This window comes from Aedes albopictus, chromosome 3 (genome assembly GCF_035046485.1).
Source record: "Aedes albopictus strain Foshan chromosome 3, AalbF5, whole genome shotgun sequence".
In the NCBI taxonomy this organism is placed as follows: Eukaryota; Metazoa; Arthropoda; class Insecta; order Diptera; family Culicidae; genus Aedes; species Aedes albopictus.
Window position 1 is genome coordinate 54,796,228 of NC_085138.1, and position 24,354 is coordinate 54,820,581.

The window sequence follows — 24,354 nt, forward strand, 5'->3', positions numbered from 1 at the left end:
TGGAGAAATTTTTGACGGCATCTTGTAAAAAATCATGGAAGCATTTCCAAGAAAATACATCTCAATATGAATTCCTGAAAGAATCCTTGAATTACTACTACCTCGAAAGGGAAACGTCCATACATTACGTCAAACTTTGAGAAGAGTGGAGATCTGTTAAGTGTGATGACCGGGTGCGAGTGTTTAAAATAGACAATTTTTGCGTGACACATTTTATGGGAAATTTTAGAAGGAATCCATAGAGGTTCTCTATAAAAATGCGCAGGTATATGGTGTATTATGGAGGATTTTATGAACCAATTTTTAACTAAATCGCTGGAAGAATTTCTAAAGTGAATTTGAGAGATATTTCTTAACGAATCGCTGATCAATTATCTTAAGGCATTCCAAAAAAATACTTCTGTAAGTATATTTTGAAAATTTCTTAAAGACATCCCTGAAGAAATGTATGTAAAAATTCTGAATTCTTGATATTCTAAAAAAAAAACAGATTAATCCACCTAGTGGTGATAGTGCCTTTCTCGTCGAATATGTACTCATGAACTTTTCGTCGACGTTAGCCAAAATGTTCCTGAATCCTGAAAACACTTCATATAGAAAAGCAACAATTTTAACAAAGCCATCATCGATTTTCGAAACTTATTGATGATACATATTCCGATGTTATGTTCAACAGCAAAACAGAGCTGAAAAATGTCAGACCTCTCGGTTGACTGCTTGACCACCTTAACCCTAGTCGTGTATTGGGGTCATTATGACCCCATTCCATCCACTACGGCAGCGGGGTGAGCGTCAGCTAATGCATGAAGAAGGTTAACTTTATTCACAATCACAGATCACTTTGTGATCTTCGCCAATGTTTATTTCAGCACACTTTAGGTTATATTTTATTATCATTGGTAACATGATTCATGTAAAATTTGACCTTCCTACGAGAAAAATGCATTCAAATTCTTGAATTTCATTTCCATTCAAATTTCAATCGCAATAAGAAAAGTGAGGGCTCAACCAGCCGCACCCAAATTGTGAGCAGTAATTTTAGAAGCATAAGGAGATTGAAGATTGAAAACCTGTATAAGGTGTTGATGCGATTAAATTATATTTTTATATAAAACGTTGATCCATCCTACTATGCATCTACACCGCAGGAATCTGAAATGGTGTGATTTAAAGAGATCGCTTTGGTAACGATTTTGTTCTCTTGCAAATATAACCTTATAATCTTACCCAACGTTTACATGCTATCAAAAAAGCCACAATTTGATTTATCGCTGTGACATTTATATTGTTCACCTTTATAATTCCGCTATTTGATGTGCAGCTTGCATGGGTTTTGTTAAATTTTGCGTTTTACCACTTCCGACGGGACACCTGTAACCGATTCCGGTTGTCTCAAATATGGTCTGAGACTATGTTTTTGTCAACTGTTCATCGGGTTACCTGAAAAGCCGAAATTTAATGTGATCTGTGGCTTTTTTCTTGCTAACCGTTCGGCAAATTTTTGAAAAAAGCCGCGATTTTATGTATCGCATGCGTGATTTTGGTTCACTTCTATTAAACCACTTCCGATGGAATACCCGCAATCGATTCCAAAATATTATTACAAGTTCAAGATGTGGCCTGAGACTATTTTCTTGTTGACCGTTAATCAGATTATCAAAAACGCCGCTATGGTTTAGTTCCCTTCTATATTTTACCACTTCCGACGCGTTACTCGTCTTGTCACCAGTTCTGGAACACTATCGGTTCTCCCAAATATGGTCTGAGATTATTTGTCGATTAACCGTTTATCTTGTTACTGAATAAGTCATTGATATGTCGCATGTATTGGTTCTCTTTTACATTTCAACGTTTCTGGCGGGACACCCGTAATCGGTTCCGTAACACACTGATATGGCTTGCGTATATTTTCTTGCAACTGTTCAACATGTTACCTAAAAGGCCGTGATTTGAGCTATCGCATGCATGGGTTTGGTGTCACTTCCGGCCCGGAACCGGCTGCGGAACACTACCCATAGTCTCTTAAATAGTCTGAGCCTATTTGCTTGCTAAAGTTTATTAGGTTATCAAAAAAGCCATGGGTTTGGTTCAATTTTATATTTATCCGCTTTCGGAGCGAAACCCGGAACTAGTTTCGGCACTACTGACAGTCCATAATGTGGTCTTAGCCTACTTCCTCAATAACCGGTCATCAAGTCGTCGAAAAAGCCGTGATTTGATGTTCCGCATGCAAAAGTTTTGCCAACTTTTATGTACGGCCACTTCCGGCGGAACACCCGGAGCCGGTTCTGAAACACTACCGGTTCAGATATGGTCTGATACTGTTTTCTTGCTAACTGCTCATCAGGTTATCGAAAATGCCGCAGTTTGATGTGTCGCATGCATGGGTTTGGATCACTTTTATATTTGACCACTTCCAGCGGGACATCCGGAACCGGTTCCGATACACTAGCGGTTCAGATAAGGTCTGAGTATTTTTTTTACCAAGCTTTCTTTCGGTTATCAAGAAAGTCGCGCTTAGATATATCGCATGCATGGGTTTGGTTCACTTTTATATTTGGCCACTTCCGGCGAGACATCCGGAACCGGTTCCGGAACACAACCGGTTCAGATATGGTTTGAGACTGTTTTCTTGCTAACTGTTCATCAGGTTATCCAAAATGCCGCAGTTCGATGTGTCGCATATATGTGTTTGTTACATTTTTATGTATGGCCCCTTCCAAGGGCACTGGTCCGGATCACGTAAATGGCCATAACTCCGGAACGGCTGGACCGGTTCGAACCATTTTCAATAGGAAGCAATGGGACCAGATTCTGCGTCGAATGAACCGTCGGTCATTAAAATCAGTTGAGGTTTACTGCCAAAAAGTGATGTGTTTTTTTTTTGTACACATACACACATACACACACAGACATCACCTCAATTCGTCGAGCTGAGTCGATTGGTATATGTGACTTGACCCTCCGGGTCATCTATAAAAAAGTCGTTTTTGGAGTGATCATATAGCCTTTCCAGTACACTTAGTGTACGAGGAAGGCAAAAACGCCAAACAAATCTTCAGCAACATCAAAGACCCTACCCGTCTTGTGGAAACCTCCAGGAGTTCATTCTGATATTCTCCAGGTGCTCTATCTGAGAATCCTTCCAAATTTCCTTGCGAAATTCTCTCACAGGATTTTTTTTCGCAAGGAATCGTTCATAAGTTCTTTTAAGGATTCTTCCAAAAGTGGCCAATAGGAATCTTCCAGAAGGAATCGTCCAGGAGTTCCCTTGCTTTCTCTTTATAAATGTCCTAAGGAAACCTTGTAGAACTCCCTTGATCAAATTCTTTGGAATTCCCTCCCAGAGAATAAATTCTCGAAGGAATACCAGACTTAACTAAGAGTCCCCTAAAAGAATCCATTAATAAAATATGGAGAAACCCTTCGATAGGAGTCCTGAAGGAACCCCTAGAAGGAGTTCCTAAAGGAATTCCTAGATGAAATTCCTGAATTAATGCCTGTAACCTCTGTTGAAATAATGAAAAACAAAAGTTTATGAAAAGCTCAGTATATTTTTAGTTTATTGCAGCAGGTCCTAAACTACCTAAATTTGACAATTAATAAAGTTATGACCACCAATGTATTTCCAATAGCTATCTGATATCCATCAAAATCCACTTGTCCTTGATATGAGTATTGATTGATACCCGTTGCATTACTTCGTGGCATGTCTTATCCCATTGAGCCCATTCATATTTCATAATTGGGTTAAAAATCACTGCATCCTGCCGTAACCATTGAATGCTAAACCATGAAACCCGTTATTAATCATTCTCCTACAGGTTGCAACCTGTTGACACATTCTCTCACAAACACCGTATATGCATTAAATGGGGTGCATTCGTTTACCGCCGAGTGAAACCATGCCAACAATTTAAACTCAAGTCTATCAGAAAGGAATCATCATTTCCTATAAATTCAATTAGTTTAAGAATCGAAGTCTAGTTCCCTCCGGCATCATCCAATCAAACATATCCTTAACAATGTCCCGTTTTGCTTTCGCCGAGGGTCCCGCCCAATATCGACCGTTCCAGCTGCAGAAGCGCCTGTTTCGCGTTCTCGGTTACTACCCGGGAGATGACCGATTGGCCCATTGGGGGATGCTTTTGGTGCTGTTCTTTCACTACTGGTCCCAGGTGATGCTGATCTACTGGGAGGGTAAGCACGCGTGGATCAAAATCGGCGAGGGGGATCTTCAGCCGGCACTGGAGGGCATCTGTCCAACGCCGTCCCGCTTTGGTGGAATCCTGAAGTGTTGCATCTTGATCTGGAAGCGGAAACAACTGAAGCAGCTGTTGGACAAGTTGAAAGGGTGGTTTGACCGTGAGTAGTTTGATCGTGTCGGAAAATATTTGATTAATAGTGCCAGATTATTGTGTTTAGGAGAAGAACCTCGTGAAAAGAAAGTAAATCTATGGGCAACCTACTGGGGATACCAATTTACCTACTGGGAACTGATGTTCACACACTTGACGTGCGTATTCTACTGCCTGCTTCCGGTAGCTGCGATGCTATTTCATTTCATGAAGCAACCGGATGAACCTAGAATTTACATTCTACCGTTTAAATTGGCGTGAGTGTCAAGTCAATTCATATGTTGAAAATGAACTTTGATTAACAAAAATCCCTCCAACAACTCAGACTCCCATTTGACTACTGCAAATCGCCCGTCTTTGAGATAACCTACCTGATCATGTGCTACATTGCCTACCCACCCATCTTCATGATGGCCGGTGGTGACGGTTTGTTCATCGGTGTTTGTCTACTGATTTCGAGTCAGTACCGCATCGTGCAGCAGGAACTGGAAGCTTTGGGCAATTCCGTTGAGAGCGACCATCATCGCGGCACGGGCGAGGTCACCGCCGAGGAAAACGACCACGTTTTCGAGCAACTGAAACTGATTGCCCAGCGACACAACCGGACGATTGATACCACCGAGGAGATGTCGCGTCTATTTTTGCAGAATGTGTTTGCCAGTTTTACCATTGCAGCCATCAAGATTGGCATCGCTTGTATCACGGTCATGAAGGTGAGTCCCGTGAGGTGCTGTCCAGTAGGGGTTGTATTTGGAGGTGAATGTGACGATAGGGCAGTTCAAAATATAGAAGCTCTATCTTTTCTCTTTTCAACAACAATTTGTTTTGAGATGGTTTTTGGAGAAACTTTCGAGTTATAACGGTTTAAATGAGCCACCATTTGACCAAAATCGAGGGGTCTGCAAAAATTGTTGTGGCTCTAACTAACGGGGGGTCCATCAATTTGAGTAACCAAATGCATTAAACTTATTTTTTTAGCGAGGACTTTCAGAAAATCGGCACCTTAAACAGTTTTGAAGACAAAGTGTAAATAGTGGGCCGGTCTCAGCGAGAATTACCTCATAACAAACGTATTCGAGACCAGCGAGGGTGCGACAGCAGTGGCAAAATTATTCGGGTCCAAAGGGTTCAGCAGCCAGAAAGTTCCATTCGGAATTTTATCTGAACTTCGTGGAACTTGAAAGTGCATTTTGTCATGGTAAGCACAACTTTTGGTTATTTGGGTTCAAAGGGGTTTTGGAGGCAATTCAAAGCATTTTAATGCGTTTCAGAGGAATTGAAGGGGGCTCCACGAGGGCTCCAAGAGGGCTTCAGAGACGTTTCAAAACTTTTCAATACATTTAATGCGTTCCAGAGCGTATCAGCGTTTTGAATGCTTTTAGGTGAGTTCTACAGGTGTTCAGGGGATTATGGATGCGTTTCAGAGCGTTTCAAGAGTTTCAGAGGGACTTTAGGGGTTTCGCAGCATGGGATTGAAACAATTTGACCCCGGGAGTAGTTGCGTGGTCTCAGACGGGGACTGGCCTAAGCCCCAAAGAGGCTGGTCTTGAGCCAACAACGGCCGCTTCATTCGGTTCCGGAGTTTAGGTATGGCCACGCGATCGGTTGGTTTTGCCGGACAAAGTTCAACGAGGCTTGTCGTACTAGGCCTACTCGCCACTGGGGATTCGGTCTCTACTAGGAAGGGTCGGTTTGATCACACTGTTGAGGTAGAGGGCCAAGATCGATCGGTAGGCTAGGTTCGATTCATGAAGTAGACACGCTGTCGGAGGGTCGGTAAGGCCATGCGGTCGGTTCGTATTGCCGGTCGAAGTCCGACGCGGTCCACACCACACATGGGGAGAAACTGTACCAGACATCTCAGTACCAGATAAGGGTCCACACAATCGGTATTTTACCGTAGAAACCGCAGAAATAACAACCGTCACGGCCACCTACTTGTTCACTGTTTCGAAGTTCAGAGCAACTCCCACCTGGAAGCAAAATCGCCTTGTCTTCTATCACCACAGTCACTCATGTCCACTGATGTGGATGTTGCGTTAGGGTGGGGCTAATTTCAAAAAATCTCTCCGGGATATGATTTCCCAAGTGGAAAGTGATCTACTAGTCGAAATAAGTGAGCTGTACAAAAATGAGCGATTTCGGTTGATATTTAGGGGTGGCGCAAAGGGTTTAAGTGAAATTTTTGCTAGAAGAAACTTTCAAAAAACATTTCAAATTTTATATCCAAACAAAACATTTCTAGACTAAATCGGTGATTCCAGAACCCAATTGGGCCAAATTTGTGCTCAAAATTGCGATATGTCTACTGATTTCTGAGATATTTGAAAAAAAAAACGTCGTAATTGGGTATTTATTGGATTATATACCAAAATATGACATTTTTCTCACCCTTTGCGCCACCCCTAAATATCAACCGAAATCGCTCATTTTTGTACAGCTTACTTATTTCGACTGGCAGATCACTTTCCACTTGGGAAATCATATTCCGGAGAGATTTTTTAAAATTAGCCCCACCCTAATGTTGCGTTTCGCCGCATTCGCTAGCACAGCGCAACATTTTTTTGTCTCAAAAGCAAACTTATGTGTCTCTGACAGATTTTGGGCCGCTGAATCCAAATCTGGGCTCAGATTTGCTCCAGCACGTCAGAATTTCGAGCTATACCTCAATGTTTAGGGCAAAATATGCGATTTCGGACTTTTTTGACTGCCAACCATTAAGCATGGAAATATTTTTTTAAGCAATCAAAAGGTAAATTGGTCAATTGACATCTAAATTAACGACTCATGCAAAATATTTCGTTATACCAAATCGAATTTGATAGTTTTAAGCGATTTATGTGAGGTACGATATTTCCCATACATGCACCCTCCAAAAGTTGCATGCAAGTTTACTTACTAACATAAAATGCTTAAATCTATCAAATTTTATTTGATAAAACAAAATATTTTGCATGAGTCGTTAGTTTAGATGTTAATTGACCAATTAACCTTTTGATTGCTTAAAAAAAATATTTCCATGCTAAATGGCTGGCAGTCAAAAAAGCCCAAAATGCGCATTTTGCCCTAAAAATTGAGGTATAGCTCGAAATTGTGACGTGCTAGAGCAAATTTGAGCCCGGATTCGGATTCAGCGGCCCAAAATCTGTCAGAAACACATAAGTTTGCTTTTGAGACAGACCAAAAGTTAATTTTTGTTACGCTGTGTAATCAATTCAACCACGATCACTCGGCCACGCATTCGCCGGGCTGCGTTTGTAGCGATAGCTCCCAGTTTGGCAAAAGTTTCAATGGCATTACGGGGATTTTAGGGTGATTCAATAGTATTTAGTTTCAGAGATACTTCAAGGTGTTTAAGGGTGATTTTGGGGAGGGGGTCTCAGGAGCCTTTAAAAGGCGTTACAAGGAGATTCAGAGACATTTCAAATAGTTTTAAAGGGTTTCAGAAACGTTATAAGGGCGTTCCTAGAAGTTTTAGGAGCTTTTCAGCGTTTGAAATGATAGCATTTTTTGAGCGTTTGATTGTATTTCAGAGGCATTTCAAGGGGTTTTCAGGTGCGTTTCAGAAGGTTTCTCATGCCTTTTCTACGGCGTTCCAAGGGGCTTCAAGGGTACCGCAAAAAGGGATCAAATTGATCTCTGGGTTGAAAATGATCAGACGTTTTTCGGTTAGGTAAAGCATACTTTGAATGGTTTTCTTACAAGTATCGTGCCGTTGAAATCTGATACGATCCAATATTTGTAAGGATACTAGGGTGATATTGGGTATTATCAGCAGGCTTGTTCTCTTCGTCAAGGGGGGTTTTTGTCAACCAAATTGCCTGAAACTTGGCCATATCATTCAGCTTAGTTGGGAAGGATTTGAAGCCAACTCTGAGTTCAATAGGGCTCAAAAAAACCCCCAAGACGAAGAGAACAAAACTGCCGAGAATAGGTAATTTCCCCTATATAAAGTGTGCTTTATTTAACTGAAAAACATCTGAACAACTTCGACCCGGAGATCAATTTGACCCCGGTTTACGGTATTTCAAAGTGATAATGATGATTTCAAGGTCGTTTCAATGGGATTGTACAGGATTCAGGGGCGTTTCGAAGTATTTCAAATCATGATCGTTTCAGTGGGGTTTCTGGAACTGCTAAAGGACTTTCAATGAGAATATGGAGGATTCAGGGGCATTTAAAGGCCTTTCAGAGGCGTTTCAAGTGGTATCACGGGGTTTGTAGGGTTTTGTAAAGGGGTCTCAGGAGCTAAAGGACTTTGAAAAAGACTTTCAAAGAGATTACAGTAATGTCAGGACCAGGGTTGCCCACACTTATTGACTTAAAATTCAAGCCTGTTGAGCGCCCCTTAGGCTTGATCGATTTAGCTCAAATTTTGAACGTACACTCCCGATCAAAAGTTTGGGGTCACCCCCTCAAAAACATGTCATTTTTTTAGGTCCATATCTTCGCCAATTCGCGTCCGACTTCAGAACCCTAGGTCTCATTCAAAAGATAATAAGTCAAAGAAACTTTGAACATGATTCAAAAGAAACTTTTTCAAAAAAAATTGTATGTAAACTTAACCCAAAGTTGCCAAATTTACTAAAAATGAATATAAACTTACGGTAGTGTCGCTGGAAATTGGGTCGACCAAATTTTAAGATGAGAGCGGTTATATGACCCATTTTCTATTAGCTTTCAACTGCTTTTTACAGAACTTAGCTAAAAAATCTAGAAAAAAAAGTTATTAAGTAAATTAATCCTTGATGTCATCGGCCAAAAATTTGGGGTCACTATCGTAAAACATGGAAAAGTGATTTGTTGATATCTTTATCATCTTTCATTCAATTTTAATTCTTCTTGGCTTATTTGAAACTTAATGAATGATACTTACTGCATAGACATTGAACCACACATATTTGTTGAAATTTACATACTAAAACTTTACGTAAATTGCCTCATTTTTTGAAGTGTGGTGAGATGTGTTAACTTTACATAACATTTTCATATACAAAAATTGTTAAATACGTTAAGTTAAAGACATCAAACGTAAATTTAGTTAATTATCTTTGAAATAAGCCAAAAAGAATTAAAATTGAACTATAGATGACGAAGTTATCACCAAATCACTTTTCCATGTCTTACGAAAGTGACCCCAAACTTTTGGCTGATACATTATATTGAGGAGTGAACCCAAATTTAATTTACTTAAAAACTTTTTTTCTAGATTTTTTAGCTAAGTTCTGTAAAAAGCAGTTGAAAGCAAATAGAAAATGGGTCATATTACCGCTCTCATCCTAAAATTTGGTCGACCCAATTTCCAGCGACACTGCCGTAAGTTGATATTCATTTTTTAGAAAATTTGGCAACTTTGGGTTAAGTTTACATACATTTTTTTTTTGAAAAAGTTTCTTTTAAATCATGTTCAAAGTTTCTTTGACTTATTATCTCCCTAAAACCCCCTCTAACTCCGTGTAAAGCGAAATCGTTTGAAACTCCATCAGACCCCCAAAAACACCCCTACATTTTCACAATTCTGGTTCTGCAGTAAGAGCTTGTCCATAAACCACGTGGTCTTTGGGGGGGGGGAAGGGGGTGGGGGGGAGTGATGTTCGGTCAATGACAATTTTGTATGGACAAATTAAAAATTTTGTATGGACAAATGACCACACGGGGGGGTTGAAAAGTCCCAAAAAAATGACCACGTGGTTTATGGACAGCCCCTAACCTGTGTGTACCGGTCGTAGGCAACATTAGTCATGACGGTAAAAGGAATACGACGATATTCAAAAAAGTTCTGTACGGTTCACTGCATGAAACCCCCTGGGAGCCCCTGAAGCGCTCTTGAGACCTCCAGGTACCCTTCTGAAACTCCTTTGAGTGCCCGTATACACCCCTGACACCCTCAAAAAACCTACAACCCCCTGGAATCCCTTTGAAATTCTCCTGTAATCACCCCTTACTTTCCCCTTTTAATGCCCCGTGGTTGCCGTTGCCATAGTTATCGTTATTTTCTATACCGTCTATACTGCCGTCCTACGCATGATTGTCCCATGTTATACGGGAACATGGGACAATTATGAGTAGAACGGCAGTATAGCGCTTCATCTTTTTAGCGGAGCAAAAAAAAAATACGAAAACGAGATATTTGTAACAAACTCTCTATCATGTAACCTTCGTATTGACAAACTTCTTGAAGTATAACGAAACGATATTTACTGGAAAAGCTCAAGATACGGAACCAAATTCCATCTCAAAAGATCAAACAACATCCTAGTTCGCAACGAATTCCCGCTTTTGAACTGCCCTAATATGTGTCACTGATTGAAACGAAAGTTGCGTAATAATTGGACCCAATTTAGGCGGAAGGACCCAATAAACTCATCTTCGTATGGTACTCGCTGGGCATTTTGACGGAGATTTACCTCTATTCGTACGGAGGAACGCAACTGATGGAGGAGGTGAGTACATCACACACACAAAGAGCCTAGGCACACAAACTCTAATTGCACCCAGCATTGGTTCAAACGGACTAAGGGGCCACTGCATTGTAACTCTCTTCCTATTGATTCCATTGCAGAGTGAGGAACTAAACCGGACCGCGTACGATTTTCCCTGGTATCGCTATCGAAAGAACGTCCGGCAGATTATCCAGATGATGATGCTTCGCGCACAAAAGCCATCCCGCGTCGATGTGCCGTTCTTTGAAGCTTCGGTTGTTACATTTTCAACGGTAATTGATTGGACGTGGTTTTAGCTACAGTGTGTGCGGTACTGGTAGTAGAAATGCTACTGTGACGATAAATCTCGCACTTGGTAGCCTGAAAAAAGGCGTAGCTATGCAGTAACCAGACTGTGTACTCGATGTTATTCAAGCAGCGTATTGTGGATACTCTTTTATACGTGAAAGGGTCCATTATGCTACTGGAGTATTCAATTACTTAATATTGGTAGTTTAAATCATTTCACTCATGTCAATGAAAAAACTTTCGGCAATCATTGCTACATTACACGCTTTTACACCTTACATTACACATTTGTCGCACTTGGCATGGTACTTACATTAAATAAATATTCATTTTTTACTTTTCTTTGTTTCTAGATTCTTCGGACTGCTGGATCTTATGTGGCCTTGATGAAAACCTTTTTGTGAAATTACAACAAAATATATCAATTAGTTTTAATTCAGTGCTATGCACTAATGTTTTGAATACAGCACCGCTTCTTCAAATACATGAATGAATTAGAATGGACTACAATTTACTAAGTATACCATAAAAATATATGAAAATGTCTTTTCCTGTAGCTTCTACTAAAATTCTAGTTATTCTAACGGAGTCATCAACTTACATATTTACGAAATCCCCAATTTTCTCCTAAAAATTGCAAGTCTTTCAGGGAATTCTCACCTTTTTCAAGAGATTCTAATTCTTCTCCATTCTGGGTCTACGTTTCCACTGAGACTTGGCCTGCCTGCTTTGCTATCTTCTTTTTTTCTGACTGTACATCTGTCAAGCCAGAGCATTTGGGATAGCACAGTTGAATTTCTAAGCCATAGTGAACCATAGCAACGAACTTGGTATTAGCTTAGCCTACCAGCAGTATTCTCATCTTCTGAAAATAGCCTTTAATCCTTCGAAACTTCAATGTTAAATTCAAACACGATGACTTTGCCTATCGTCGCTTCACCATCTACACCTATTAAATGCTCACACTAATGATGCCAGCAACTCATACAGCAGATAATATCTAACCCATTTCCGAGGAAAAGTGCCCGACTTTCACACAAAGTAAAACCACACCACGGCACGGGTCCTGCCCACTGCATTATACTCCATTCCACACAAACTAAACTGCACTATGCACTGCACCGCGCAACACCGATGATGGCGCTTCTTGTCCTAGCCTAGAGGATTCACATTCTAAACAACGGCTACCTACCTGGTGCCCGGAAGACATTATCACACTGCAGCAGGAGCCAGCACCTGCCTATAGACTAGGTGCAGCAGCAGCAGCAGGAGTAAAACCGCACCCAGACAGACGGTTTCCACCACCCAGAGATCAGTACATTTCGAGTGGCTCCAGGCTAAATCGTTGTGCGTTATGAAGAATCAGCCTCTCGGAATAAGCAATACCTACCTGTCTGCATGTGGTCACGCGGAATCCATCCGTCGATGACGACGGACGGTGTCATGCGAAGTGCTGCAGGGCGATAGAACCATCGTAGGGTAAGCTGAGGCCAAAAGAGACTGGGATAAATGAATCGTAATAATGAAGCTTAAGATGACGTCTTCTACAAAACTGTTCATGCAAGTATTGTGTTGGACGCTAATATGAATCGTAAAAACTTTATTCCGTAGCAATCTGCATACAAATAGCTCAATTTTGGCTCTTTAGAACTCTTAGATTACCCAACGAAACGACATTTGTTTTTCCTCATTTAAAAGAACTACTCTTTGTCTTTAGATTTCTAGCGTTGACTAATTAGATAAAACGGAAATAAAAAACATGCGACATATAAAACTTTTTCATGTTTAACGGTTGTTGTCCACCTTTTGTTTAACTTATTATGGTAAATCCCATAGGCAACGTAAACAAAAGTTTGTTTGCACACATACAAGTATAAGTAATGGCTGAATTATTGAAACAATTTACATCACATAAAGACTAAATAGATGAAAAAATACGCAAATCTGTTATCACTGAACAGTACAATTGTGCTGGTTCATCACGAAAGGGATATAACATTGACCCACTCTAATGTGTTATCAAACAATGTGTTTAATGACTGTCCAAGAGTGTCCGAGGACTCCCGTGAATGTCCACGAAATGTTTTGAAATGCCTCTGGAATCCCTCTGACGCTCATCTGAGAGCTTGAGAAGCTCAAAAAACACCTCTGAAACATCTCTAAAACACCTCTGAAACCCACCTATATCAGTCTGTTGTTGGCTTGAAAGGTTGTGAAGCACCTGAAACCCCTTTTGAAATCTACTGAAACGCCTCAAACCCTCTTTGAAACGCCTCTTCAATTTTCCTGAAGCTCAACTTACAAAGCTTCCTGAAAACCCCTCTGAAACCTCCTTATTCGCCTTGAAATCTCCTGAAATACGTTTAAGTTGAAACTCCCATGAAGCTCACTTTGAAGCTATGTAATGCCACCTAAAACCCCTGTGGCCCTGAAATGCTTTGAAACATCTTGAAATGCCTCTGAAACCCCTCTCTACATGACGCCCTCCTCAAGCTTTTTAATTACCCGTGAAGCCCCCTGAAACGTCCTAAAACTTTTCAGAAGCTCACCTGAGAATCTATGAAGCATGCTAAAATTCCGCTGAAGTCTAAAACGCCTTAAAACATCCCTGAACTGCCTCCTCCACTACCAACCTGAGTTCATATGAGAGCCTATGAAGCCCCCTTAAGGACAAACGTCTTGAAATCCCGCTTCAACAGTGCATCAGAACTTCAGACGCACAAATCTCAAGAAGCAAGCTTCAAACAACAATGAATTTCATTATTCTGTTCTTGCTCACTTGTAATAAGCTCAAAATTAGAAGATCAGGTGCGCTGGTTTTGTTTACGAAGTGATTTGTGCCCTCGAAATCGTGAGTAGGTCCCAAAATCGGCCATTGTGGCGGCCATGTTGGGATTCTAACAAGTCTGTCCTTTAGGGGGATATCAGACCCCTAAAACGCTGAAACCCTTTGAACCCTCCCTGAAGCTCACCTGAAAGTTTGTAAACCCTTCTAAAACTCCTAAGGAACACCGTGAAATGCTCTGCAATGCCTATGAAAACCCCCTGAAATTCCTTGGAAGCCCCTCCGAAATCCCGTACAACTTTGCCTTAAACTCTCCACACCTTTTAAATTGCTTTGCATCCCTGTAATCAATTCAAGTAATAAAATGATTCCATTTGAGTAATGAATCTTCGAAAATGCCCCTGGAACGTCCACGGGAATTCCTTTAAGATTTTTTCACTTATTATTCCCAGAATTAATTCAGAGAGCCTTGCTGGGATTTGTCCCAAAATTTCTCAAAAAATCTTCACGTGATTTACCGAGGGACACCTCCCGGGGTTCCCTTACAAATTTCTTCAGAAATTCCATCCCGGTTCACTACCAGAGATTTATTTCATGTTTCATTCCGATTTTCCGGATTACTTTCGATTTTTTTCCCGGGATTCATGTCAGGAATCTTTCCAGGATTATTTTAGTTGTTCTTCTAGAGATGCCTTTTGAGATTCCTCTCAAAATTTCCTCAGGAATTCTTACAAAAAATATTTTCGGGAATATACAGGGTGCGGCAGGAAAAAATGCGAAAAGTTCAAGGTGCTATATCATGTTCAGTATGGGATATATAAGACTATTTTTTTTTTTAAGACAGTGTATTAGTCAATGTCTATATTTTAGCACAACAAACAAAAATAAAGATGTTTGATTTTTTAACATGTGATAATGCAAGCCTCAAAAGTGGGTATCAATAAACAGCGCGCCCAATGGTCATAAGACAAAAATAGCTTCAATTCGATGAAAAACTAGGCCATACTAATCCAGAGCCATGTAGTTTTACATACTAGATGAAATAAGGACATATATTTTATGATATTATAGAGATTTTTTTTTTGTTTCATCACATATTTAATTTACACAGGTCGCGTACTTTTAGTGGCTTGGAAATTCTGATTGTCTTCAGCATCAGGCGCCGTCTTGTAAAGGTTAGTGACCATAACGGATTTTTTTTTAATTTTTAATTTTTGATTTGAAGCATACATTGGTTAACGTCGAATGGATGAAAATGATGCTTGAAGTTGAAAAACAGTTACGCATTTTTTTCCTGCCGCATACTGTACAAGATATCCTTTCAAGGATCCTTTAGGAATTCCCACAGAATTTTTTAACGGAATCAAGTTTCAGAGTTTTCTACAGAGTTTCCACCCCAAAATGCATCCTGAAGCTCCTCCGTGGTTTCCTTCAGAAAACCTTCATGGGTTCTTCTTTGTATCCCTACGGCTCCACCCCATTACCCCGAACGTCATTACCCCGAACGAAACTACCCCGAATGCCATTACCCCGAATCGTTCAGGAGATCACCAAAAAAGTGGTGACCGATTAGAAGTTGATGAAGGTGGTTATAAGTTAGAAAAGGGTAATCAGTAACTAGTGTAGGTATGAATACTCTTCTCCATCCTATGCCCCTATGTAAATTCTATTCTTAAACAGACGATTTAGGTACCGATTTTTTCCGTTTTCTTTTTGTAACGAGTAAAAAAAATATAAAAATAAAACACAAATCAAATAGCTCTTATTTACTTCGTTCTAGATAGCATGACAATGGGAGCACATTGTTTAAGGGGCTGTACATAAACCACGTGGTCATGAGGGGGGGGGGGGGGGGGGTTTCGGCCAATGACCATTTTGTATGGACAAATAAAAAAATTTGTATGGACCAATGACCACGCGGGGGGGGGGGGGGTTAAAAAGTTCCAAAAAAATGACCACGTGGTTCATGGACAGCCCCTAAGATAAGTTCCGTTTCCCTTAGGTTTCGGTATGTTGTGCTTCATGCAAAAGTAAGGTTCGTGAAAACGAAAGCAGCAAACGCAATGAAATTAAGAAGACAAGTAAAGACAAATTTTCCATATTTTAAACTAGCTGCTCTTTTGAACTTATTGCTATGGCTATAAAAACTACAAGTATTTCAAACTGACATTTTCCCTTCTTTTAAAAGTTGGTTGGCCTCAAGCACGATTGTAACTGGTGGCAAACGATTGTGCTGGTTATCAAACTACACTTCTTCAAATATTTGCCTTCTTTTAAAAATAGGCTGTTCTTTTGAGTTTGCAGTTTCCAACCGTGTACTATTGCAGAGTTGTTTGGTAGCCAAACTGTTAATTTCTTTATAGAAATGTTTCCTTCTTTTTATCAGAAGCTGTTCTTTCGAGTTTGAGTGTTACGTAGTTTATTTGCAGACGAATAACTAACTCCATAGCGGATTTGTTCTTCTTTGAATAATAGGCTGTTCTTTCAAGTAAAATTTTTCAGAATTTACTTGCGGCCAACCTGGCAACTAGATTTCTTTTGAGTTTCTTTTGATTTTGATGATCAACTCGACTAAACTGTAGCTTTTCTTTTTATGAAAGGCTGTTCTTCTAGCTGCACTTATATAGTTTACTGGTAGTGAAAGCTGCTTACTGTATATGAGATTTGCCCTTCTTTAATTCATAGGCTGTTCTTTCTAGTTACGTCGTTACCGTGTTGATTGGCGACATATCTCTATTAATTCCATCTTGTGTTTTTCCTTCTTTTGAAGTTGGGCTGTTCTTTCGACTTATATTGTTACAGAGTTGTTTGGTAGCCATGTTGCTCTTTGCAGATTTATGTATAGGGGCCGTGCATAAACTATGTAAGTAGGAGAGGGTCTATCCAAATTCTAAGCTCTATACAAATTTACAAATTTTTGTATGAACAAATCGTGGAAATCGTGGTCAAGCGATTAGCGGCGTTAGTCGTTTAGGTACCCGACCAGACGCTCCTAACAAGATTACAACAAAATTATTGCAACCGTTGTTAGAAATAACACAATTTGATATAATTTTGTTGTAAGGATTCGTATATGTGAATAACCATAACAAAATTGTAACAAAATTTGTTATTATTTTAAAAACAAAACTATAACAAAACTTATATTATTTATTCAAACAGATATATAACAGCATTTGTTACATTATGCATATTAAAATAATTGCCAATAACAAAATTTCGTAACACATTTATTGTAATATTTGCTACATTTTGTAACAAAATAATTTCAAAATTTGTTGGGCTATTTTTGTATTGACGCGAAAAAGCGTGATAATTTTTGTAATATTGACCACTCGAGCCAAAAGCCATAAAACAAAACTTATAGTATTCATTTAGAACGCAACGCTAAAATCGTCATGTTAAAACTCCCCTCCTCTTCCATTACGCTTTTTGTATGAAAGTCCTAAAATTTGTGTATGGACCGTAACGCTCGGTTGTTCATTCCCCTCTCCCTTGAGCGACGCGTAGTTTGGGGACGGTGTCATATTTGTTAAAAAAAAATGCAACAAAACAACTTCTTATCATTTAGTTATAATCTGCCAAAATCTTCCCAAACCAGCAGTGCTTTGAAGCTACTATTGTAATGCGATATCATTACAGCTGGAAGTGAAATAAAAAAAAAACTGTTGGGAGATCAGCATGGCTTGTCGGATGTAAGCATTAGTTAGTCTTGTCTGGTGTGAAACAAAACAAGTAAGCATTGACAAATGTCCCCTGTAGTGAGCGAAGATTGTATATCAAATTATTTATGTTTATCAATATAGGGAATACTAAGTTGTCATATTTAGCATTCTATTCATTTTATGTTTAGTAGGTTCAATGTTGATAATGAAAAATAACCATTTAAATTAGCATCACATCAATAAGTCGATCACGCTATTTTGGTCAGTGTATTGCGTGCCAAAGCTTGCGTGGAAAGCTTTTGGTTTGGGCTTTCGAAGCCAAAGCTTATCCGTGTCTGTCTTCGGTTCGAGTGCGCTCGAATGAACCGAGAGAGGGCAGCCGTTGATGATGTGATCGACGCGTGAATTGAATGGGATGAAATGATTGAGAAGTGTGCGAGAGGGAGATAAACAGATGGGAGTGTGTGGACTCGGCATCATTGATTGCGGGACATAAAGCACTTCAGTTTGTTAACTAAATTTGTGTCGGACGGACGTTTCATGCGCAGCGCGCGAGCGGGAGTTTTGACGAGTTCCGCGGTTCGTCGGATTCCACCGCGGAGCGCTAGAATACTACATCCCCTTCGTCAGATCATTAGCTTTTCTTTCTTCTCTGTTAACCTTTGTTTTGTATTATTACGCGATAAATAGTCGGGTAAACAACGTGAAATTTTTAAATTTTTGTAGGATATCAAAAATACAGTAGACGTTCGATAACTGCAACATGTTTACGTTTCACTTAGCGAACAAAAATCCGATAACTGGAATGCCTGACAGTATCAACAAACCATCAATTGACGTTAAATGAACGTGAACTTCATCCGTCTGTTCATTTGGGCTAACATGGCGCACCATTTTGACATTTGGTGGTGCGATAACTGTAAATTTGTTGCACTTACCGGACTTGCAGTTAAAATGCATTGCAGTTAAACCGCTTGCACTGACCGAACGTCTACTGTAATAACCTTTCTGAAAGTAACCGTTTCCGAGATATTTATAATTTAACTTCATGAGTCTCTCAATATGTAAGAAAAGTTATTTGATGATTCATCAACAGCATTATGTTATTTATGTCCAACACATTTGTATATCCCAAAAACAATCACTCACTTGATTGGACGAACAGTTTGAAAGTTATAGGAAGATTGTGAACTTCATTTCGTAGAAACAAATGAAGTTTCTAACTTGAAATGATGATAATGGGTTGTTTTTATTGATAAACTCTAAATAAGAACAAAGAAATACAACTTTGGAAAAAGTATATTCTCAGTTTGTTTATTGTTTTAAACAAGCGTCATATCTGCGTGAGCATCCGTATCAGCCAGATTCGGATTTTTTTTATAGTGCTTTATATGATGATAGCGATCGCCATCGATTCAATACGATATCGCAAATCTCTCACTGTTTGACCGGGATGTTTCAGGCTATTTGGCCGATAAAACCCTCAAGACGAAGAGAACTATCCTGTCGATAATACCCAAAGTCTTCTTAAACGACGGATATTGCATGTGCTGCAATTTGCGACCGGACGAACAATGTTTCCGTTACATGGAACTAAAGGGTGAGTCGATAATTATAGTGCCATTTTCAAACTAACGTAACTTTTTGTCTATTTCACCAAAATCAGCCAAATTTTGCACAATAATTAACGACTCACCCTTTACGTTTTGTATGCCTTCCAATAATTTTGAGTTGAATTTTACACAAACAACGTAACTTTACACGCGAAAACATTAGATCGATTACAATAAATACCAAAACAGTACTGCTGTTCTATTTTCGCCAAAAAGTATACCAAGTATGTAGTGAATGTTATTGAACATGGAGAAAGTAAAAGTGGAACTAAATAATTATAACATGGAATTTGTTTATTCTACTATTGGCGATTAAAAGTAGAGGTTATGTCGTGAAAATTTTGAAGTTTGAAAGGGAAATACCAGTTCCCCATCAGTTTAATCATCAATTTTTTGGTAAATTTATCGATAAAATGATTTTCTCTACCCCGATCCCACATTAAATTTGATCTGCAACGACTCAATCACTAAAATACGAAATGGGATTTCACAAAACTTAACCTCACTTTAGGAGGCCAATTTTGCTTCGACCTTAGGGAGCATCTATGTACGTCACGTTAAAATTGGAAATTTTCAACCCTTCCTGCCTCCTTCAAACGTGACGATAAACCTAATGGATGACCCCTTATGTGATAGATTCCATTTCATTGCTTAAAATTAAAAAAAAAATGAGGAATATAACTAAATTATATCGCTGTTATCATATCTGCATATGATATAATTGTGATAGATTAAAACAAAATCACTAACGACAAATCAAGTCTATTATACGTCAACGAGTTCAATGTGACGTCATACTACCCCGCTCGTGTGCGTCTGACAAACAAGGCTTTGAATGAGGAAACTGGCAATACATAGAATCAGTAAAGCTTCTATCACCGCCCTTTTCAAGTGTTGAGATGGCCTCATTGGCAGAGGCGTCAGATTGCTACCAATGGTAGATGTCTTGGTTCAAATACCGTTCGGATCCGAATATTTTATAACGTACTAGAAACTATTTTTTATGTCACCTACTTGTTCTAAAAATAGAATAACACACTTGAAAATATTTACCCAAAAATGAGTATGAAATTTAGTTTTTATCCTAAAAGGTTGCCAAGTAATTATAACACAATTTGTTATAATTTTGTTAAATTCTACCATATTTCATGGAACAAGTTTTGTAATATTTTTGTTATGATCATAACAAAAGTTATTACATTTTTGTTCTTTTCATGTGGCAACTTTGTTATAATTTCTGTTATTTTAACTACTAACGGTACATGTTTTATAACAACCCTTGTTATAAATATTTATTGTAACAAAATAACACAGCTTGTTATAATTTTGTAATGTCCATCTAGTCGGGTATCTCGCATGCCTCGGAGTGTGGGTTCGATTCCCGCTCCGGTCGAGGAAAACTTTTCGTCAAAACAGAAAATACTCCACTGGGCCACTGAGTGTTATACGTGTTGTCCATTGTCTAATGTTAGTAATGTACAGTCTGTGCGGCCTCTGGCCGAAGACGGTGTAATTGTCTTTTAAAATTCTAAGATGAGGAGGAGAAGAGGACCAAGGTGACCAAAATTCGGTCTACGTAGTTTATGAATGGTCCCATAGGAGATTTGCCCTTCTTTAATTTATATGCTGTTCTTTCTAGTTATATCCTTGCAGGCCTTATTGGCGGCCAACCAACCAATCACATTTTTTCACATTTAAGGAATGTTTTTTTTTCATGTTACACTGTTATTGAGTTTTATAACCAAATCGTGTATTCCTCCTTAAAAGGTTTTTTCTTTTTCTAACTATAAAATGTTATTTCCGGTTTAATTTGTATTATTTGATCTCGCCTAATGATCAGTAGACTTATTAGTGATACTTTGGCCAAATGTCTTTTCGGTCTAATGAGCCAATATCGATAGCCAGTATTTGAAGGACCTTTGCTGACAGCTCTATCTCATACAAGATCATCTCTAATACGTATTATTCCATTATTTTGTTTAAGGTTATTCTTTACAATGATATTTTCTGGTATTAGAGCTGTCAGTAATGTTATTAAATTAATAAAAATATAAAATACCCATCATCAGAATAACCCATCTAAAAATATGCTTTCGGGGTAATGGCGTTCGGGGTAGTGGCCCATTCGGGGTAGTGACGTTCGGGGTTATGGCCCATTCGGGGTAACGGCTTTCGGGGTAGTGGCGTTCGGGGTAATGGCGTTCGGGGTAGTGGCATTCAGGGTGAAGAGGTAGAACCATTCCTACAGGGTTTTACAGACTTCCTAGTAGGGTTCCACCTGCTACTCCTCCACAAATTTCTGCGGAGTTTCTAGAACATTTTGTCCAGGGATTCACCTCGGAGTTCCTTATATCTAAACAGTCCAACACTTTTGAAATTTCTCCAGGAATTGCTTAAGGAACCGTTCTTCCCCAGCGTTTTTTCCAGCAGTTTTTCCAGGGATTCCTACAGAGATCTGCAAGGATTTCTACAAATATTTCATTCGGGAATCCCACAAGAATCCCTCCGTTGATTACTCCAGAGCTTTCTTCCTCGTGAGATTTCTCCAAAATTTTCTCCCGGGAATCCTCCGAGGATTCTACCCAAAGTTCATGTGGAATTTTGTCCAAGGATTTTCCCAGACATTCTTCTAGGACTCCTGCTGCAACTTTTGTTTCAGGGAATCATCTCAGGATTTTGGCATGGAATCTTCCCTGGATTCCTTCCCACATTCTTCCAGGGGTTACTTATAGGATAGCTCCAGAGATTTATTTTAAAATTACTTAATGTCTTCTGGAGGATCGACTGAGGATTTTAATCTACGATTTAAACGGCTACGTAGTCTTTTAATATGGGAAAACGAGGTTTATTATTTGCCCGACGTTTCGACACTGGGGTTGACACAAAACCCCAGTGTCGAAACGTCAGGCAAATAATAAACCTCGTTTTCCCATATTAAAAGACTGCGTAGCCGTTTAAATCGTAAATTACTTAATGTATTGCAGTCAATTTTATTTCAAGGATTCTTTCACTTCCTAAACATTCTCTAGAGCTTTCTCTCGGGATCCATTCCTGGATTCCTCCCAAGATTATCCTCCAGAATTCCTCCCAGTCACGATTGTAAAATGTCACTGAAATGTCATGAAAAAAAATGTCATGACATTTTCCAATTCTACCATTTCTAATACATATTTTCATCCGTGAACACAAACCTTCAATAATGTTAATTATTTATAGTGAAATAACGATATCATCGATGAACATTTCTTGCTGGGGGCAGTGAAATAGGCAAAAAACCAAATGACTTTTTTTTTTACATTTTACAACCCTGCTCCCAGTATTCTTTTGCGATTTGTCCCAAGAATTCGTAAAGAAATTCTTTCCGAGATTCATACAGGGTTCCCTCATTTTAAGCCTAACTTTACCAAACACCGTATGTATCATATGTAAACAAAAAAGAGTTTTTCACATGAGGTGCTGAATCTTGTTAATGACTACTTGTATCACTCATCTTTGGGGATGATTTGTGAAAAAATATCCGGATTTTTCACGTTCCTTATATGCTCAATGTATGAGTTGCTATGGAGACAGCGAACTTCCCCTCCGTTTTTCTCCTTTCCTGAATTTTGTTAGATACGGTGTTTGGTAAAGTTAGGCTTGATTTTTCAAAAACTCTTCCCGGAATGAATCCAGAATTCCTAATAGTGTCTCCTTCCAATATATCTTCGAGGATTCCTCCGTCGCGTCTTGTAGAAATACTCCTCATTTATAGGTGTTTTTCGAGATATTTTTCAGCAATTTCTCCTGGAGTTTCTTCAATAATGAATACTACAGGCATGCCAACATTGGAATTTGGAATTTTTCCAGAGATTTCCTCAAGAACTCTTCAAGTGGTTCTTCCAACAGTTTCTCTAGTGATTTCTACTGAGCTTTCCGCAGGTATTACCCCCGTGAGTCTCTCTGGGATTCCTCAGTTGATTCTTCCACGGCTTCCAGAGATTCCTCCGGGGAGTCCTACTTTGATTCTTCACTAAATTTATTTGGAGATTTCTCCAAGGGTTTTCCCAGAAATAGTTCTGGGACTTCTGCTAGAATTCTTTCTGGATGCTTTTCTCAGGGTCTCACTATGGAATCTTCCTCAGATTGCTCCCGGGTTACTACCAGGTATTACAGCTCCCGGGATCCCTTCGGAGACTTCTTCTAGAATTATTCCATATATTGCTCTCAGTATTTCTCTAGGAATTCCATCGCTGTTTCATCCCAAATATCCTCTGAAGTTTTCTCCCGGGATTCATTCTCAGATTCCTCCCAGTTTTTTTTAGGTTTTTATGTCAGGATCTCTACAAGAATTTTTCTAGTATTCCAGAAGAGATTCACCCGGGATTCTTTTGCGATTGGTTCCCGGATTCCTCCTGAATTACTTCATGTATTGCACTTGGTATTCCTCTCCCAAGATTCCTTCAAAGATTTCTTCGAAAATTCCTCTCGAAAGCAATCCATCTTGTATTCCTTGCAGAATTTTTCCGTAGTTTCCTGCAAAAGTTTCCTCCTGGGATTCATGTTTGTATTCCCACAAAAAAATAATAGCGTGCCCAGTTTTTTCTACTTTTTAACTGACGCTCCTACACTATCATGAGAAGAAAAAGATGAAAGGAGTGACCATTCGTCCCCTCACGCTCTTTCGCTTGTTTGTGTAGGAGAGTGGGCAAGAAAGAAGAAAAAGCTGGCTTCACCAATGCTTCAAAATATGCTGACGGAATTTCTGGCTAGATTTCTGCTGGAATTCCTCCAAAAATTTCTGTCGGTATTCCTTCTGGCGTTTTATTTTTGTTTTTTGTTTTTTTTTATTTTCCCCTGCATTTCTTCCGGAAATTATTCAGTGCCTCACCCCGCGACATTTCTTCCCGGATATCTCATGAGATTACTTTAACAATTCCTTCTGTTATTCCCCAAATGATTCTTTCGGAGATCCCTCACGACATTCCTCCAGGATTCTTTACAGAAATCATCCAGGAATTTCTACTGGAGTTTCTTCTGGTACATCCCCAGGGTTCCCTCCTATGATTCCTCAAGGGTTTTCTCTCGTGGATTTCTCCCGTGAGTCTCTCGGAATATCTCCAGGGATTGGTCTCGGAAGTCCCTCGAGCTTATATCCTATTCTTACAGAAGATCCTTCAGGGATTCCTTCTGAAATTACTACAGTGATTTCTCCAGATTTCCCTC

General features: G+C 39.3%; 2 protein-coding genes across 2 annotated transcripts in view; both read left to right on the top strand.

Moving 5' to 3' along the window:
• LOC109411329 (phospholipid-transporting ATPase ID) overlaps nt 1–24,354 on the top strand; it is a 421,272-nt gene that overhangs the window by 129,836 nt on the left and 267,082 nt on the right. The gene's annotated exons all lie outside the window — the stretch shown is intronic.
• On the top strand, nt 4,026–11,625 carry LOC109411373 (odorant receptor 10a-like). The gene is made up of 6 exons (XM_062857266.1): nt 4,026–4,365; nt 4,426–4,615; nt 4,684–5,080; nt 10,703–10,801; nt 10,921–11,073; nt 11,443–11,625. The coding sequence occupies exons 1-6, from the start codon at nt 4,026–4,028 to the stop codon at nt 11,491–11,493; spliced, it is 1,230 nt and encodes a 409-aa protein (XP_062713250.1). The 3' UTR covers nt 11,494–11,625.

Excerpts from the sequence above, each read along its gene's own strand:
- LOC109411373 (XM_062857266.1), top strand. The coding sequence starts at position 4,026 with ATGTCCCGTTTTGCTTTCGCCGAGGGTCCCGCCCAATATCGACCGTTC. Across the intron at positions 5,081-10,702 it reads CGGTCATGAAGGTGAGTCCC|GCGGAAGGACCCAATAAACT; the intron begins GTGAGGTGCTGT and ends GACCCAATTTAG. Across the intron at positions 11,074-11,442 it reads CGGTTGTTACATTTTCAACG|ATTCTTCGGACTGCTGGATC; the intron begins GTAATTGATTGG and ends CTTTGTTTCTAG.